A 13,054-nucleotide genomic window follows, 5' to 3' on the forward strand; every position below is an offset into this window, starting at 1 on the left:
GGTAGAATAAGAACAAAAAAGTTCAGCTTCTAAACGAGATTTCAACAAGAAAAGTAGCCTACAAAAAAAAAAAAAAAAAACTAAAGAAAAGAGAAAAAAAAAAAAAAAAAAAGACCATGACCAAGCTTGGTAGTGCAAATCTATAATTCTAAAATGGAGAGTCTGAGGCATCTCAAGGAGATATCCAAGTTCAAGGCCAGCCTAAAACAACAAAACTTTGTTTCAAAACAAGGTTGGGGATGTAGCTCAGTCATAGAAGGATTGCCTACCATGCATAAAACCACAAGTCTGATCTCTTATACCATAAAAAGAAAGAAAAAAAGGGAAAAAATGAAAAACTATAAAATAGTAGCCATTAATAAAAGAAGGAATACTAAAACTATAACAACAAAAAGAAAAGTCTTCCAGAGAAAAATGATTCACACAGTCTCATGCTAAGGAGAGGCCAAGAAAGATGAAGACAGAAGTTTACATTGAATTTTGTGACACTTAAAGCACTGGCTCCTTTGTACACCAGTGGTTCACGCCTCTAATCCTAGCTACTCAGGAGGCTGAAATCTGAGAATCACAGTTCAAAGCTAGCCTAGGCTGAAAAGTCCCCGTGAGACTATCTCCAATTAACCACTAGAAAACTGGAAGTGGCATGCAGTAGCTCAAAGTGGTAGAGCGCTAGCTTTAATGAAAAAGAACATGGGACAGACTCAGGCCCTGAGTTCAAGCCCCATGAGCAACAACAATAACAAAAACCCACTGGCTCCCTGACCCAAGTAATTTTGGCAGAATGGAAAATTAATTTCAGATTAAAAAGTAAAAAACTTCTGTATATGCCACACACAAGGAAAAAAAGCAGCAGCTGAACATATATAGAACATTCTTCCCTGCAACTTGTGCTAGGAACATTCACCATTCTCAATGTTCTCTCATTTAGTTGTTAGGATTAACAGAGTTGTTTGGAATAACAGAGATGTTGGTAATAACAAGTTAATAACCACACACATAGAAAAAGATCAAACTAAAAACCATGCCTATAAGCTGGGCACTGGTGTTTCACATCTGTAATCCTATCTACTCAGGAGGCTGAGATCTGAGGATTGTGGTTCAAAGTCAGTGAAGCAGGAAAGTCTATGAGACTTTAATCTCCAATTAACCATCAAAAAGCCAGAAATGGCTCTGTAGAACACTTGCCTCAAGCACTGTGCCTAGGCCCTGAGTTCAAAACCCCAGAAGCAGCACGCACGCGCGCACGCACACATGCGCACACACACACACATCATGCTCGTATACTTACAGAAATACAAACACAATAGTCCGTCAGAAAAATCCCAAACTGCTTTTGAAAATATATTCCTGATTTATCATTTTTTCCATGTGATAAACTCTAATAGTGCTTTCTCTACCCTTGTGCTAACTGGCTTTGTTCTGATAGCCAGAAATATTTTGAGGAAAAAGAAAAAAATGTTTGAGAGGAAAAATATAAGGATAGAGACTGGGCATGGAGTTAAAGAAGGAAAGGAAAAGTCTTAGTCAAAATACAATCTGAAGACAATCATGCCCACATTAACCCAGTCTAGTAAGCTTGCAAGTCATTATTTGTTCCTTATAAGGAAAGTGAAAGTTTTTTCCTATTTATCGAAGACAGTCCTGATTTATACCTGTTGTCCTGATGTAATTGTGGCTAGCACTACTTTTTCCTCTTAAAAGTGTGGACTCATGCCTGAAGGCTGAGATTGTTGAGAGCAAGATTACTGAAGCCAGCCTGGGTAGAAAAAGTTCATGAGACAACTTTTCAATGAAGAACTGGATGTAGTGGTACACACTTGTCATCCTAGTTACTAAGATAGGTAAAGTGTTAGGAAGCCTAACATAGGTGAATTGCCACAACGAGGCTAGACCTATCTCAAAAATAACCAGCGAAACAGAGGGCTAGAGGTATGGGTCAATAGTTAGAGCACCTACTAGCAAACAGTGAAGACTGGAGTCAAGAAAATTCCAGTATCACTAGGGGGAAAGTCTCTTCAAAGAAGAAAAACCAGGATTAGACAGTTTCACTGCTGAATTTTATCTAACCTTTAAAAAACTAATAAAGCCTGCATTAATTAATGCAAACAAGCTGGGGTAGGATGATCACGAATTCAAGGCCTAGACAACTTATATGGAGAATATGTAGAGAGAAATGTTTATCAAAAAGTATACAGATCCAGAGGCTGGGAATATGGCCTAGTGATAGAGTGCTTGCCTCATATGCACGAAGCCCTGGGTTTCATTCCTCAGCACCACATATAAAGAAAAAGCCAGAAGTGGCATTGTGGCTCACTAAGTGGTAGAGTGCTAGCCTTGAGCAAAAAGAAATCAGGGACAGACTGGCACAAAAAAAAAAGTATACAGATCTAAATGTCCACTATTACTTTCTTCTAGCTAGCACAATATAAAAGCTGTATTATCATATCTATTTTGTTATCAATATGTAAATGGGAATTTACCAAGTCAGTTTTTAAGTTATATTAAAAAAGGAATCCAGAAAAAAAAAACCCACGACAAATCAGTACAAATAATTTTACCCAGTGACTAAAGATTTAGCCATTTTATTCCACTCTAACATATGTAGCCACAAATTTTCCACTATTAAATATTAGATAAGGCTGGGAATATGGCCTAGTGGCAAGAGTGCTTGCCTCCTACACATGAAGCTCTCAGTTGGATTCCCCAGCACCACATATATGGAAAACGGCCAGAAGGGGTGCTGTGGCTCAGGTGGCAGAGTGCTAGCCTTGAGCGGGAAGAAGCCAGGGACAGTGCTCAGGCCCTGAGTCCAAGGCCCAGGACTGGCCAAAATAAATAAATAAATATTAGATAAATGTAAACACAAATGATAACTGAAATAGCTAAAGATGCTATATGTGTATATATTAATGCATACAAACTAAGATTTTCATGATCACATATCAATTAAAACTGGAAAAGATTTCAAAAGTAAACTTACTTTAGAGTTAATCTCAAAAACCAAATTTATTAATGGCCTCAGAATTCATTTGTTCTAGTAGGCAAAACTGTATATCAACAATTTAGCTGTAAAGTTATTAATTACATAGAAGTCTATTTGTTTCATTAAGTCAGTACAACCAATATGCCATCCAACCTGTAGCTGCTTTTCTGGATGATACCATCTGATGTGTCTTGGGCTTCTTTAGCAGAAAATCCTAAAAGATGCCTCCTTTGATTTGCAGGGTTCACACTAGGTTTCATCCTCCTAGAATCCTGTTCTAGCATGCTGGAAGAAAAAAATGAAGTAATCATTGAGGAAAGAAATCACATGTATTCAGGCTACATGTAGACTTAAAACAAACCAGACTCCCTCTGTCAGTTCATACATATACCAAAAATAGCAGGCACAGAAGCAATGTGTATAAATACTCCAGGTCTGGTATTCTGTACATATCAAAAGCAATTTTAAAAATAATCTTTACGAACATAAAAATACCATATTTATAATCTGTTTAGACAAAAGCAGTATATACTACATGTTTTTAAAATCTTATACTTAAGTTACATAAGTTACTACAGTTTGACTCCTAAACATCCTCCAAAGGCTGCAAGTGGAAAGCTTGATCCCCGCCTGTGGTACTATTGTGAGGTGGCAAAAGCTTCAGGAGATAGGAGCAAGTAGAAGAATGACCTAGTAGAAGGATGTTCGGTCATTGGGCCATGTCTACAAAGGGGATTTGGGGACTTCCACCCCTTCTCTTCCTCTCTCTTTCACGTTCCACTCACCACAAAGTAAACAGGTTTCTTCTACCACCTGCTTCTATGATTATGTACTGTACAACATGACTGAAACCTCTTAAATCATGAGCCATTCTTCTTTTTAAGTTAATTTATCTCAGGCATTTGTTACAGTAACAGAAAGGTGACTAACACATATATGCAAAGAAGAAATATATACAATATGCATATTAAAATATTTATACTCAGATTCCTGGATGCTGAAATTTGATATTTTTACCTATTCAAATGAAATGGGAATTATTTTCTTTCAACATCCAAATTCATTATTAGCCTGTCACAATTGCAGGAGGCAGGCTATCAAATAAGGCTTTAAAAGTTTTTTTAGATTACTCCATTTTTATTTGCATGCAAAAAATTCTCCCCATCCTCCCTAATATCTTGACAGGTAGTTGGGATAAACAACACAGTTAAACAGAGAGAGAGAGAGAGAGAGAGAGAGAGAGAGAGAGAGAGAGAGAGAGAGAGAGAGAGAGAGATAATACTGCAATAGTATTTATCACTGTAAATTCATTAGTGTGTGCTCAGAACCTTGCCTCATCAAAAACATTTTTGTTTATGCTTTATTTTACAAAGCAACACACATAATTTACACTAGTCAAAATTTTAAAATAGGGACAATCCTGGGAAGCTAAAAGATTCTCTTTAGTGGATGAAGTGAAAGAGGAAAGCAAGGCAGACAAAAAGGGAAGTTAAGGTTCTAGAAGGACAGGAGCTCTTTTAGGGTATAGTAGTTTAAATTTGGAAAAACAATGAAGCAGATATATCACTCTGATATCTTTTCCTGATCTTACCCAAATGAATCTCACATGACATGATATATCCTGATATTTGACATACACTGAACTCTTCACAGGTGTACCACTAAATTATAACCATTGTATAAAATCCAATTTTGCTACACTTCAAGCTACATCTTCATTACAACTGTATATTTCAAACAGAATTCTTACTTGGTTGGCCTCACAACAATATAAGCCTTGCTACAAATTAGTTTAAGAGGCCTAATGGAATATCTAACAGAGCTTAGGAAGCCGCAGACCAATGGGTTTAAGAAAACGTGAACAATAGCAACTTTAGAAGAAAGCCAAGTGAATTGTGCTAACTATAATTTTGTTTTTCACCTTGAGACTTTATAAAATATTTACTTTCTAATTCTTTCCTGTGTATGCTGCCAAAAATTCTACTTATGAATTCTACTTATGCTGTAAACAACAGCAAAGTTAAAAACTTTTTCTTTTCTTTTTTTGCCAGTCCTGGGGCTTGGACTCAGGACCTGAGCACTGCCCCTGGCTTCTTTTTGCTCAAGGCTAGCACTCTGCCACTTGAGCCACAGCACCACTTCTGGTCGTTTTCTATATATGTGGTGCTGGGGAATTGAACCCAGGGCTTCATGTATAGGAGGCAAGCACTCTTTGCCACTAGGCCATATCCCCAGCCTAGTTAAAAACTTTCCCTTAAGTTAATAGACCTCAGTTCATTTAATAACACCTACCAGTCCCTCCATTCTATTAGTAAGATCTCAATACACACACATGCTGGCTATGTATGGAAGTACTCCCTGACCCATCCAATGGCTAGAAGGAAATCTATTACCCTATTTTACTAAGAATTTACCCTATTTAACCAGAAATGAATTTCTGCACCACTTTTACATTTTGGCCTAATGAGATGTTCTGGCTATTCAAAACAAGTCTAAGCAGGACTCTTTCCATATTCAAAGACATTCCCTTCACTCCAGTTTTGGCCCTCTAGCTGCAGTCTTGGGTCCCTTCAGCATATTCACTCACTGTCTTGGAAGCATGCTGTGTAGAAGCCGTGTCTAGAATTGGTCACAATGCTTCTCAAGTGATATGACCACCACAAGATAGGGCAGAGTACTCCATCCCCAGTTAAAAGTGCTGTTCTTCTACTGATACAGTCTGATGTCATGAAGACTTTTGTGGCAGCTACATCACACTCTAATTACATAGGACCTCAATTAAATAGCCTTTGCCTACAAGCTGATTCTGAACCATTTCCATCCTTCCCCTTCCTCTCTCACCTTCAATTCTGAACTCATGTATTTGAACTTCTGGATTCAACTGAATATATTCATTTTTAAGTATCATTTTGCTCACTAATCAATAACTTGGAGGATCCTACTTAATGAGAGAAATTCTAGCAAGAATCAGAAAGAGTGCCATCAATATGCTCAGCTGAGCTGTCCTCAAAATAGAGTTGCTTTTCAAGTTTTACTACCTATAAATTAGTTGCAGTATCACTTCATTCAAAATGTCCCATCTTGACCACAGGATATGAGAAGATTGTTAGTGCTTATCCAAGCTGCAAATGGTGAATATTAAAACAGTAGATCCCATATTTGAGGATTTACCATGTACTAAGGAATGAAGGCTGGAAGGTAGTTGAGGCTCACAGAGCTGAAACAATCTGCCCAGAGCTATGCTCTGCACCTAACAGTCAGGACTTGTATTCAGAACTCGATCATCACAGCACTGCTGTGGACCACATTTCCCAAAATGACTGATTAACTTGTTTAACAAACATGTACTAAATACCTTTTACATTCCAAGAACTATATGTAGTGCTAAAAACTCAAATGTAAAAGAATGAGTTACTGTGTGTGCATGTTTATGTATACTAACATATAAAAGCTAGTAGAATGATTAGTGCACAACAGAGATGTGAAGAATGCTATGGAATGATACAGATTAGAGCATGTGATCTCTACCAAGAGGATCATGAGATAATCTTAAATGCCAAGCAGTTAGTGAGGAAAGGTATTTCATATAAATAGAAGTGTTAAGTGTTAAGTGCTGCCAGATAATTACTACTGTCAAAAAAGCAGATTATTAGAAGTATATTCCACTGATCTCCTAGGTTTCATAAATCCATCTGAGGTCATCTTAGACAACACATTAGTTTTGTTGGTGCTGTTTTGCAGTACTAGGGTTTAAACTCAAGGCCTCTACTTTGCAAATGTTCTTGAACCATGTCCCTGGACTTTTATGCTTAAGTTTTCTTTTTAGACAGAGTTTAAAAGAGGCTAATCCTAGGCTAGCCTCAGATCACAACCCTTCTATCTCCACCCTTAAGTAACTGGAATTATAGACATGTGCCACAAAAACTAGCTACTCGGGGCTGGGGATATGGCCTAGTGGCAAGAGTGCCTTCCTCATATACATGAGGCCCTGGGTTCAATTCCCCAGCACCACATGTACAGAAAATGGCCAGAAGTGGCGCTGTGGCTCAAGCGGCAGAGTGCTAGCCTTGAGCAAAAAGAAGCCAGGGACAGTGCTCAGGCCCTGAGTCCAAAAACCAGGACTGGCCATAAAACAAACAAACAAACAAAAAACTAGCTACTCTTAAAATTTTAACTGCCAAATCAAAGTGGCCATGTGGTTTCTATGAATAATTTAGTTTGTTAGTTCCTCTTTCTCATTTTTTATCTTTCTGTTGTTTGTTATATTTGAGATAGGTTCTTGCAATGTAGCTCACACTGACTTGAACTCATTATGTAGCCCAGACTGACCTTTAACTCTTGATTCTTCCTGCCTCAGCCTTGGATGTGCTGGGATTACAGGATCTGCCGCCATATCTGGCTCTTTGCTAGATCTTCTGTAACATAATGTACAGTGGCTCCAAAATGTGACACCTTGCCCAGAAGCATCAACCTCACCTATGATGTTAGAAATGCACACTTGGACCTCATACCAGAACTGGTGAACAGGAAGCTCTGGGGTGTTTGCCTAGGAGTCCATGTTTCAATAGCAGTCTAGGTGATGCTACCAATGACTGAGAATCACTATTCCAATTTCTCATAACATCTTTCTGCCCCGATTCCTGTAAAGACTCACTTTTTCACAAGAGATTCAACAGAAGTAGGTAGTCTGGAAACAGTCTTGGACAGTTAAAAAGGAGGAACACAGAGGTCCCAAAAGGGGTGATTATGTAGTTTGCAGATGATTTACAAATTAAAGTACCATAGAATGATTGGTGATTTAAAGTTTTTTTTTAATGTTTCTGATCATTGTTCTTTCAGATTTTGCCATCAAACTTGTGTTTCCCTTCACAATGTATGGGTAAGTTGATGATCTTTTTAATCTATTTCATCTGTAACTAGACTGTGCTATACATATAAACACTTAGCCATACTTTTTTTTCTTTTGCCAGTCGTGGGCCTTGAACTCAGGGTCTGAGCACTGTCCCTGGCTTCTTTTTGCTCAAGTCTAGCTAGCACTCTACCACTTGAGCCACAGCGCCACTTTTGGCTTTTTCTATATATGTGTTGCTGAGAAATTGAACCCAGGGCTTCATGTATGTGAGGCAAGTACTCCACCACTAGGCCATATTCCTAGCCCCTTCGCTATCCCTTTTAAATGCGGTTTTGATGTTGACTTATAATGGCCACTATTTTTCCACTGTCTACATTGGAAGTTATTTTCGCACTGTAATGACAACATCTCCTTAGCCATTGCTACTTTAGCAACATTTATCTTCTTTGAGCCAAAGCTCAGACTTCATTCAATGGACATCACAAATGTCACCCCTGCATCATGTACATTATACATAATTGACAAAACATTTTGAGCACAAGAATCAGTTATAGGTAAAAACTCAGAATCTATATAGTCTTCAGTTTTTTGTTTTTTTTTTTCTTGTTTTGTTTTGGCCAGTCCTGGGCTTTGGACTCAGGGCCTGAGCACTGTCCCTGGCTTGTTTTTGCTCAAGGCTAGCACTCTGCCACTTGAGCCACAGCGCCACTTCTGGCCATTTTCTGTATATGTGGTGCTGGGGAATTGAACCCCGGACCTCCTGTATACGAGGCGAGCACTCTTGCCACTAGGCCATATCCCCAGCCCTAGTCTTCAGTTTTAATTGTATTATCTACCCAGATAAAATTGTATTATTGGCTCAGAATCCATTTTGAAAATATGATGAGAATGATAAGAAATTTAGTTTAAAATCTTGAAGTTTCTCACTTGTATGCTTTTTGGTTGTTGTTTGGCCTCTATTCCCTGTAGATTTTGTCTAGACAAGCTGTTAATCAATTTCAGCTACCTTTCAAACACTATAAATAGTTGAATTCTGTAAAAAAAAAAAACTACAGGAATTAATTTAACCACATAAATAAATGCAGATGAACATTTCCTTTATTTTTAATGATATTTGAAAGTCTTATAAGAACTTCATTTCACTGCCAGGATTCAGTTATCTAAGTATAGTTGTAACACCACAAATATGAAGAGAGGAATTTGGCAGTCCTTGTAAGAGCCAAATGTACAAAAGGGTGTGAGAAAATTATGGTTGATATGAACTTTAGATTCTTAGCCTGAAATTTTTGTGCCATATGAATGTTTTTGTTGTTGTTAATTTTGGAAAAAGCATGAAGAGATTACTTGGTCACCAGAGACAGTAAAATGGTTGTACAAGCAGTGGCTTTCTAGTTCAGAATATTAACAAGACAATCTAATTAAACTCTTTATAATATACTTAAATTGGGTTATGATAAATGTACATAAACTAAAAAAAATTAAGAAAACAGAAGCCTCTGTGACTCTATGATCAGAAACATGCTACTCTACAAGTGTCACAACAGTTTTAAGCCACAAAATCATTATAGCAAAAACCTGCTCATGTCATGGGCCAATGAGCCAGGAAAGCCTGGAATAATAAAACACAAATGATTTCAATTTCAAAGTCTGGAAGTAATATTATAGGAATTGTCACTTTACTTTTTCACTTAGTAAATCCTAAAAGCTAACAACTGTTTTAGATCATTTATGAAGTCAATGAATCCTTAAGATATGATTTCAGATATTCAAACTTCCTATCAAGTAGCTAAACATAAAATGGCACATCTCCAAGGCTGCCTCTTGCAACCTGCCTTCTTAAGGTAAAGATAGGTTTTAAATTTAAGTCATCGTACTGGGTAAGAGTCATACTTTCATTCTCACTCCCCACTGCCCAAAACATAAGCCCCTGTTGCTCTGAGAACCACACATGAAAAACTAAAATTACTTTAGGCTAAAAAGAGCATGAAAACCTTCAAGCTTTAACATGGGAAAACATTAGAAAAACAAAATTTGCAAATAGAAAATCTGTATTCAACATATGACTCCGAACTGAGCACGGAGGTATGTGCTTATAATCTTAGGACTTGAGAGGCAAAGGCAAAAGTACTGTTAAGTTTAAGGCCAGCCTGTCCTGAATTTGAGGTCAGAGGTCAGCCTTGGTTGCATATCAAGACCCAGTCTCGACGGAAAGAAAAAAGGAAGGAAGGAAGGAAGGAAGGAAGGAAGGAAGGAAGGAAGGAAGAAAGGAAGGAAGGATGGAGAAACTATTTCCCTTGGGAAAGTTGGTTAACATCTCTAAGCTTCTAATTCTTCACATGTAAAATATGAAAAAATAAATATCTCACAAGGTTTTTCTCAAACTTAAGTAAGATAACAGACATGAACATGCTTTGAAAAGCTCATAGAGGGCACAAAGCACTGACACTGCTGTCTTCTTACTTGTCCAGTTCAAGTTATTCACAACATAGCAACTGCAGTGATCCTTTTAAATCTAAGTCAGGTTATTATGTCATTCCATGGCTCCAATCCTACAATGGTTCCTCATTTCTCTCATGGTATAAGTCCCAAATCTTTAAGAACTTTCCTTCATTTGACCCTCACTTCATTCTGCTCCTCTGACATCATCTCTCTTTTTGTTCATGTTAGTGCAGCCAAACCAATCTCCTTGCTATTCCCTGAAAATAAATGGCACAATTCATCCTAGGTCCCTTGATTGTTATATTAGCCAGTAATTCTTTTCCCCAGATTGCTAACCCCTCATATCTCCTTCAAGTCTTGTCTCAAACATCTATGAAACATGATCACAATAAAAAAAAAAAAACTACCAGTTTTTACTACATAGGGGAAACAACACTCTAAGGTACACGCATGGGCAAAAAATTTCTGAGGAGGATCTCAATAGCTCAGGAAATAAGAGCAGGAATTGACAAATAGGATTATATCAAATTTAAAGGTTCTACACAGAAAAACAAATCAACAAGGCAAAGAAATGGTCTACACAATGGGAAAAAATAATCTTTGCCAGCTACACATCTGACAGGGCATTAATATCTAGATTATATAAAGAACTAAAAAATTGGGGCTGGGGATATAGCCTAGTGGCAAGAGTGCCTGCCTCGGATACACGAGGCCCTAGGTTCGATTCCCCAGCACCACATATACAGAAAACGGCCAGAAGCGGCGCTGTGGCTCAAGTGGCAGAGTGCTAGCCTTGAGCGGGAAGAAGCCAGGGACAGTGCTTAGGCCCTGAGTCCAAGGCCCAGGACTGGCCAAAAAAAAAAAGAACTAAAAAATTTAACAAAAAGAGCATATAGTCCAATCAATAAAGTGAGCAATTAACTGAACAGAATTTTTCAAATGACGAAGTACAAGAGGACAATAACTATGTGAAAAAGTCAACATATTAACCTCCAGTTTGCAAATCCAAACTATGTTGAGATATTATCTCAACCAAGGCAAAACCACAAACATCAAGAAAACGATCATCGAACAGGCTGGGAATGTGGCTTAGTGGTAGAGTGCTTGCCTAGCATGCATGAAGCCCTGGGTTTGATTCCTCAGTACCACATAAACAGAAAAAGCCAGAAGTGGGGCTGTGGCTCAAGTGGTAGAGCATTAGCCTTGAGCAAAGGAAGCTCAGGGACAGTGCCTAGGCCCTGAGTTCAAGCCCCAGGACTGCCCCCCCCTCCAAAAAAACATAAAACAACCAATGTTCGTGAAGATGAGGGTGGGGTGGGGGGAAACTTTTATTCATTGCTGGAAGAAATATAAATTAAAACAACCACCATGGAAATAACTATGAAGGTTCCTCAAAAAATTAAGGATAGGGGCTGGGGATATAGCCTAGTGGCAAGAGTGCCTGCCTCGGATACACAAGGCCCTAGGTTCGATTCCCCAGCACCACATATACAGAGAACGGCCAGAAGCGGCGCTGTGGCTCAAGTGGCAGAGTGCTAGCCTTGAGCGGGAAGAAGCCAGGGACAGTGCTCAGGCCCGGAGTCCAAGGCCCAGGACTGGCCAAAAAAAAAAAAAAAAAAAAAAAAAATTAAGGATAGAACTTCCATGTGATCCAGTCATATCACCTCTGGTATATAACTGCAAAAATCAGACTGGAGGTATGGTTCAACTATAGGGCACAAGGCCCTGAACTAAATAGTATATTGAAAACAAAATCAAAACACAAAATCAGATACCTGCACACTCACATTTCTCATGGCAGTACTCACAATAGCCGAAGTATAAAATCAGCCTAGTTACCCATCAACAGAGGAATGGATAAAAAACAACAACAATCATGGTACATATGAACTATGGAGTTTTACTCAATATTAAGAAAAATGGAACAATGGCATTTGCAATAGAATGGAAGGAACTGAAGACAATCATGTTAAGTGAAATAAGCCAATCCTCCAATAACATGTATTCCATGTTTTTTTTTTTTTCTCTTATGAGAAATGGAGAGGGAAGGAGGAAGAGAGAAAACAAAACTAAAAATGAACCTACTAGAGGGGCTGGGAATATGGTCTAGTGGTAGAATGCTTGCCTCGTATGCATGAAGCCCTGGGCTGGATTCCTTAGCACCACATATATAGAAAAAGTCAGAAGTGGCGCTGTGGCTCAAGTGGTAGAGTGCTAGCCTTGAGCAAAAAAAAAGCCAGGGATAGTTCTCAGGTCCTGAGTTCAAGTTCCAGGACTGTCAAAAAAAAGGAACCTACTAAAGATGTGTAAGAGGAAGAAGAAAGGGGAGTAGGGGACAGGGAGAATAAGAAAGAGTAATAGGGAGTTGATCAAAGTATATTATATATATGTATGGAAATGTCATAATGAAACCTCTTACCTTGTGTTAATACACACTAATAAAAACTTAAATTTTACATACCTACAAACCATTTGAAGGACCATTTACTCAAATATACTTTATTCCCTTGATCAAGAATTTCTGAGTTTTATTACTGACTTATACCGTCAATTTGTCTCTCTGGTGAGAATACAAACTAAGGGACCCCTAATCTTTAATTTGTCTAAGATGGTGCCTGATTCACATGAGGCATTCTTTTTATAAATAAACAATTAAATAAATAAATAAAATGAACTTTCTGTACCATGCTGCCTCTTGCTGAGAGAAAAATTCTTATCTTCACTTTAAGGAAGCTTAACCCCATAATTCAAGAACGGTAGGTGGTAGATTCATTACTACA

General features: G+C 38.1%; 1 protein-coding gene across 2 annotated transcripts in view; it reads right to left on the reverse strand.

Annotated features, from left to right (window-relative positions):
• Atf6 (activating transcription factor 6) overlaps positions 1 to 13,054 on the reverse strand; it is a 164,666-nt gene that overhangs the window by 93,884 nt on the left and 57,728 nt on the right. For both annotated transcript variants that reach the window (XM_048357850.1, XM_048357849.1), the window contains exon 10: positions 3,137 to 3,268. In XM_048357850.1, the coding sequence (XP_048213807.1) occupies positions 3,137 to 3,268 (132 nt within the window). The remainder of the gene's footprint in view (positions 1 to 3,136; positions 3,269 to 13,054) is intronic.

This window comes from Perognathus longimembris, chromosome 11 (assembly GCF_023159225.1).
Source record: "Perognathus longimembris pacificus isolate PPM17 chromosome 11, ASM2315922v1, whole genome shotgun sequence".
Lineage (NCBI taxonomy): Eukaryota > Metazoa > Chordata > Mammalia > Rodentia > Heteromyidae > Perognathus > Perognathus longimembris.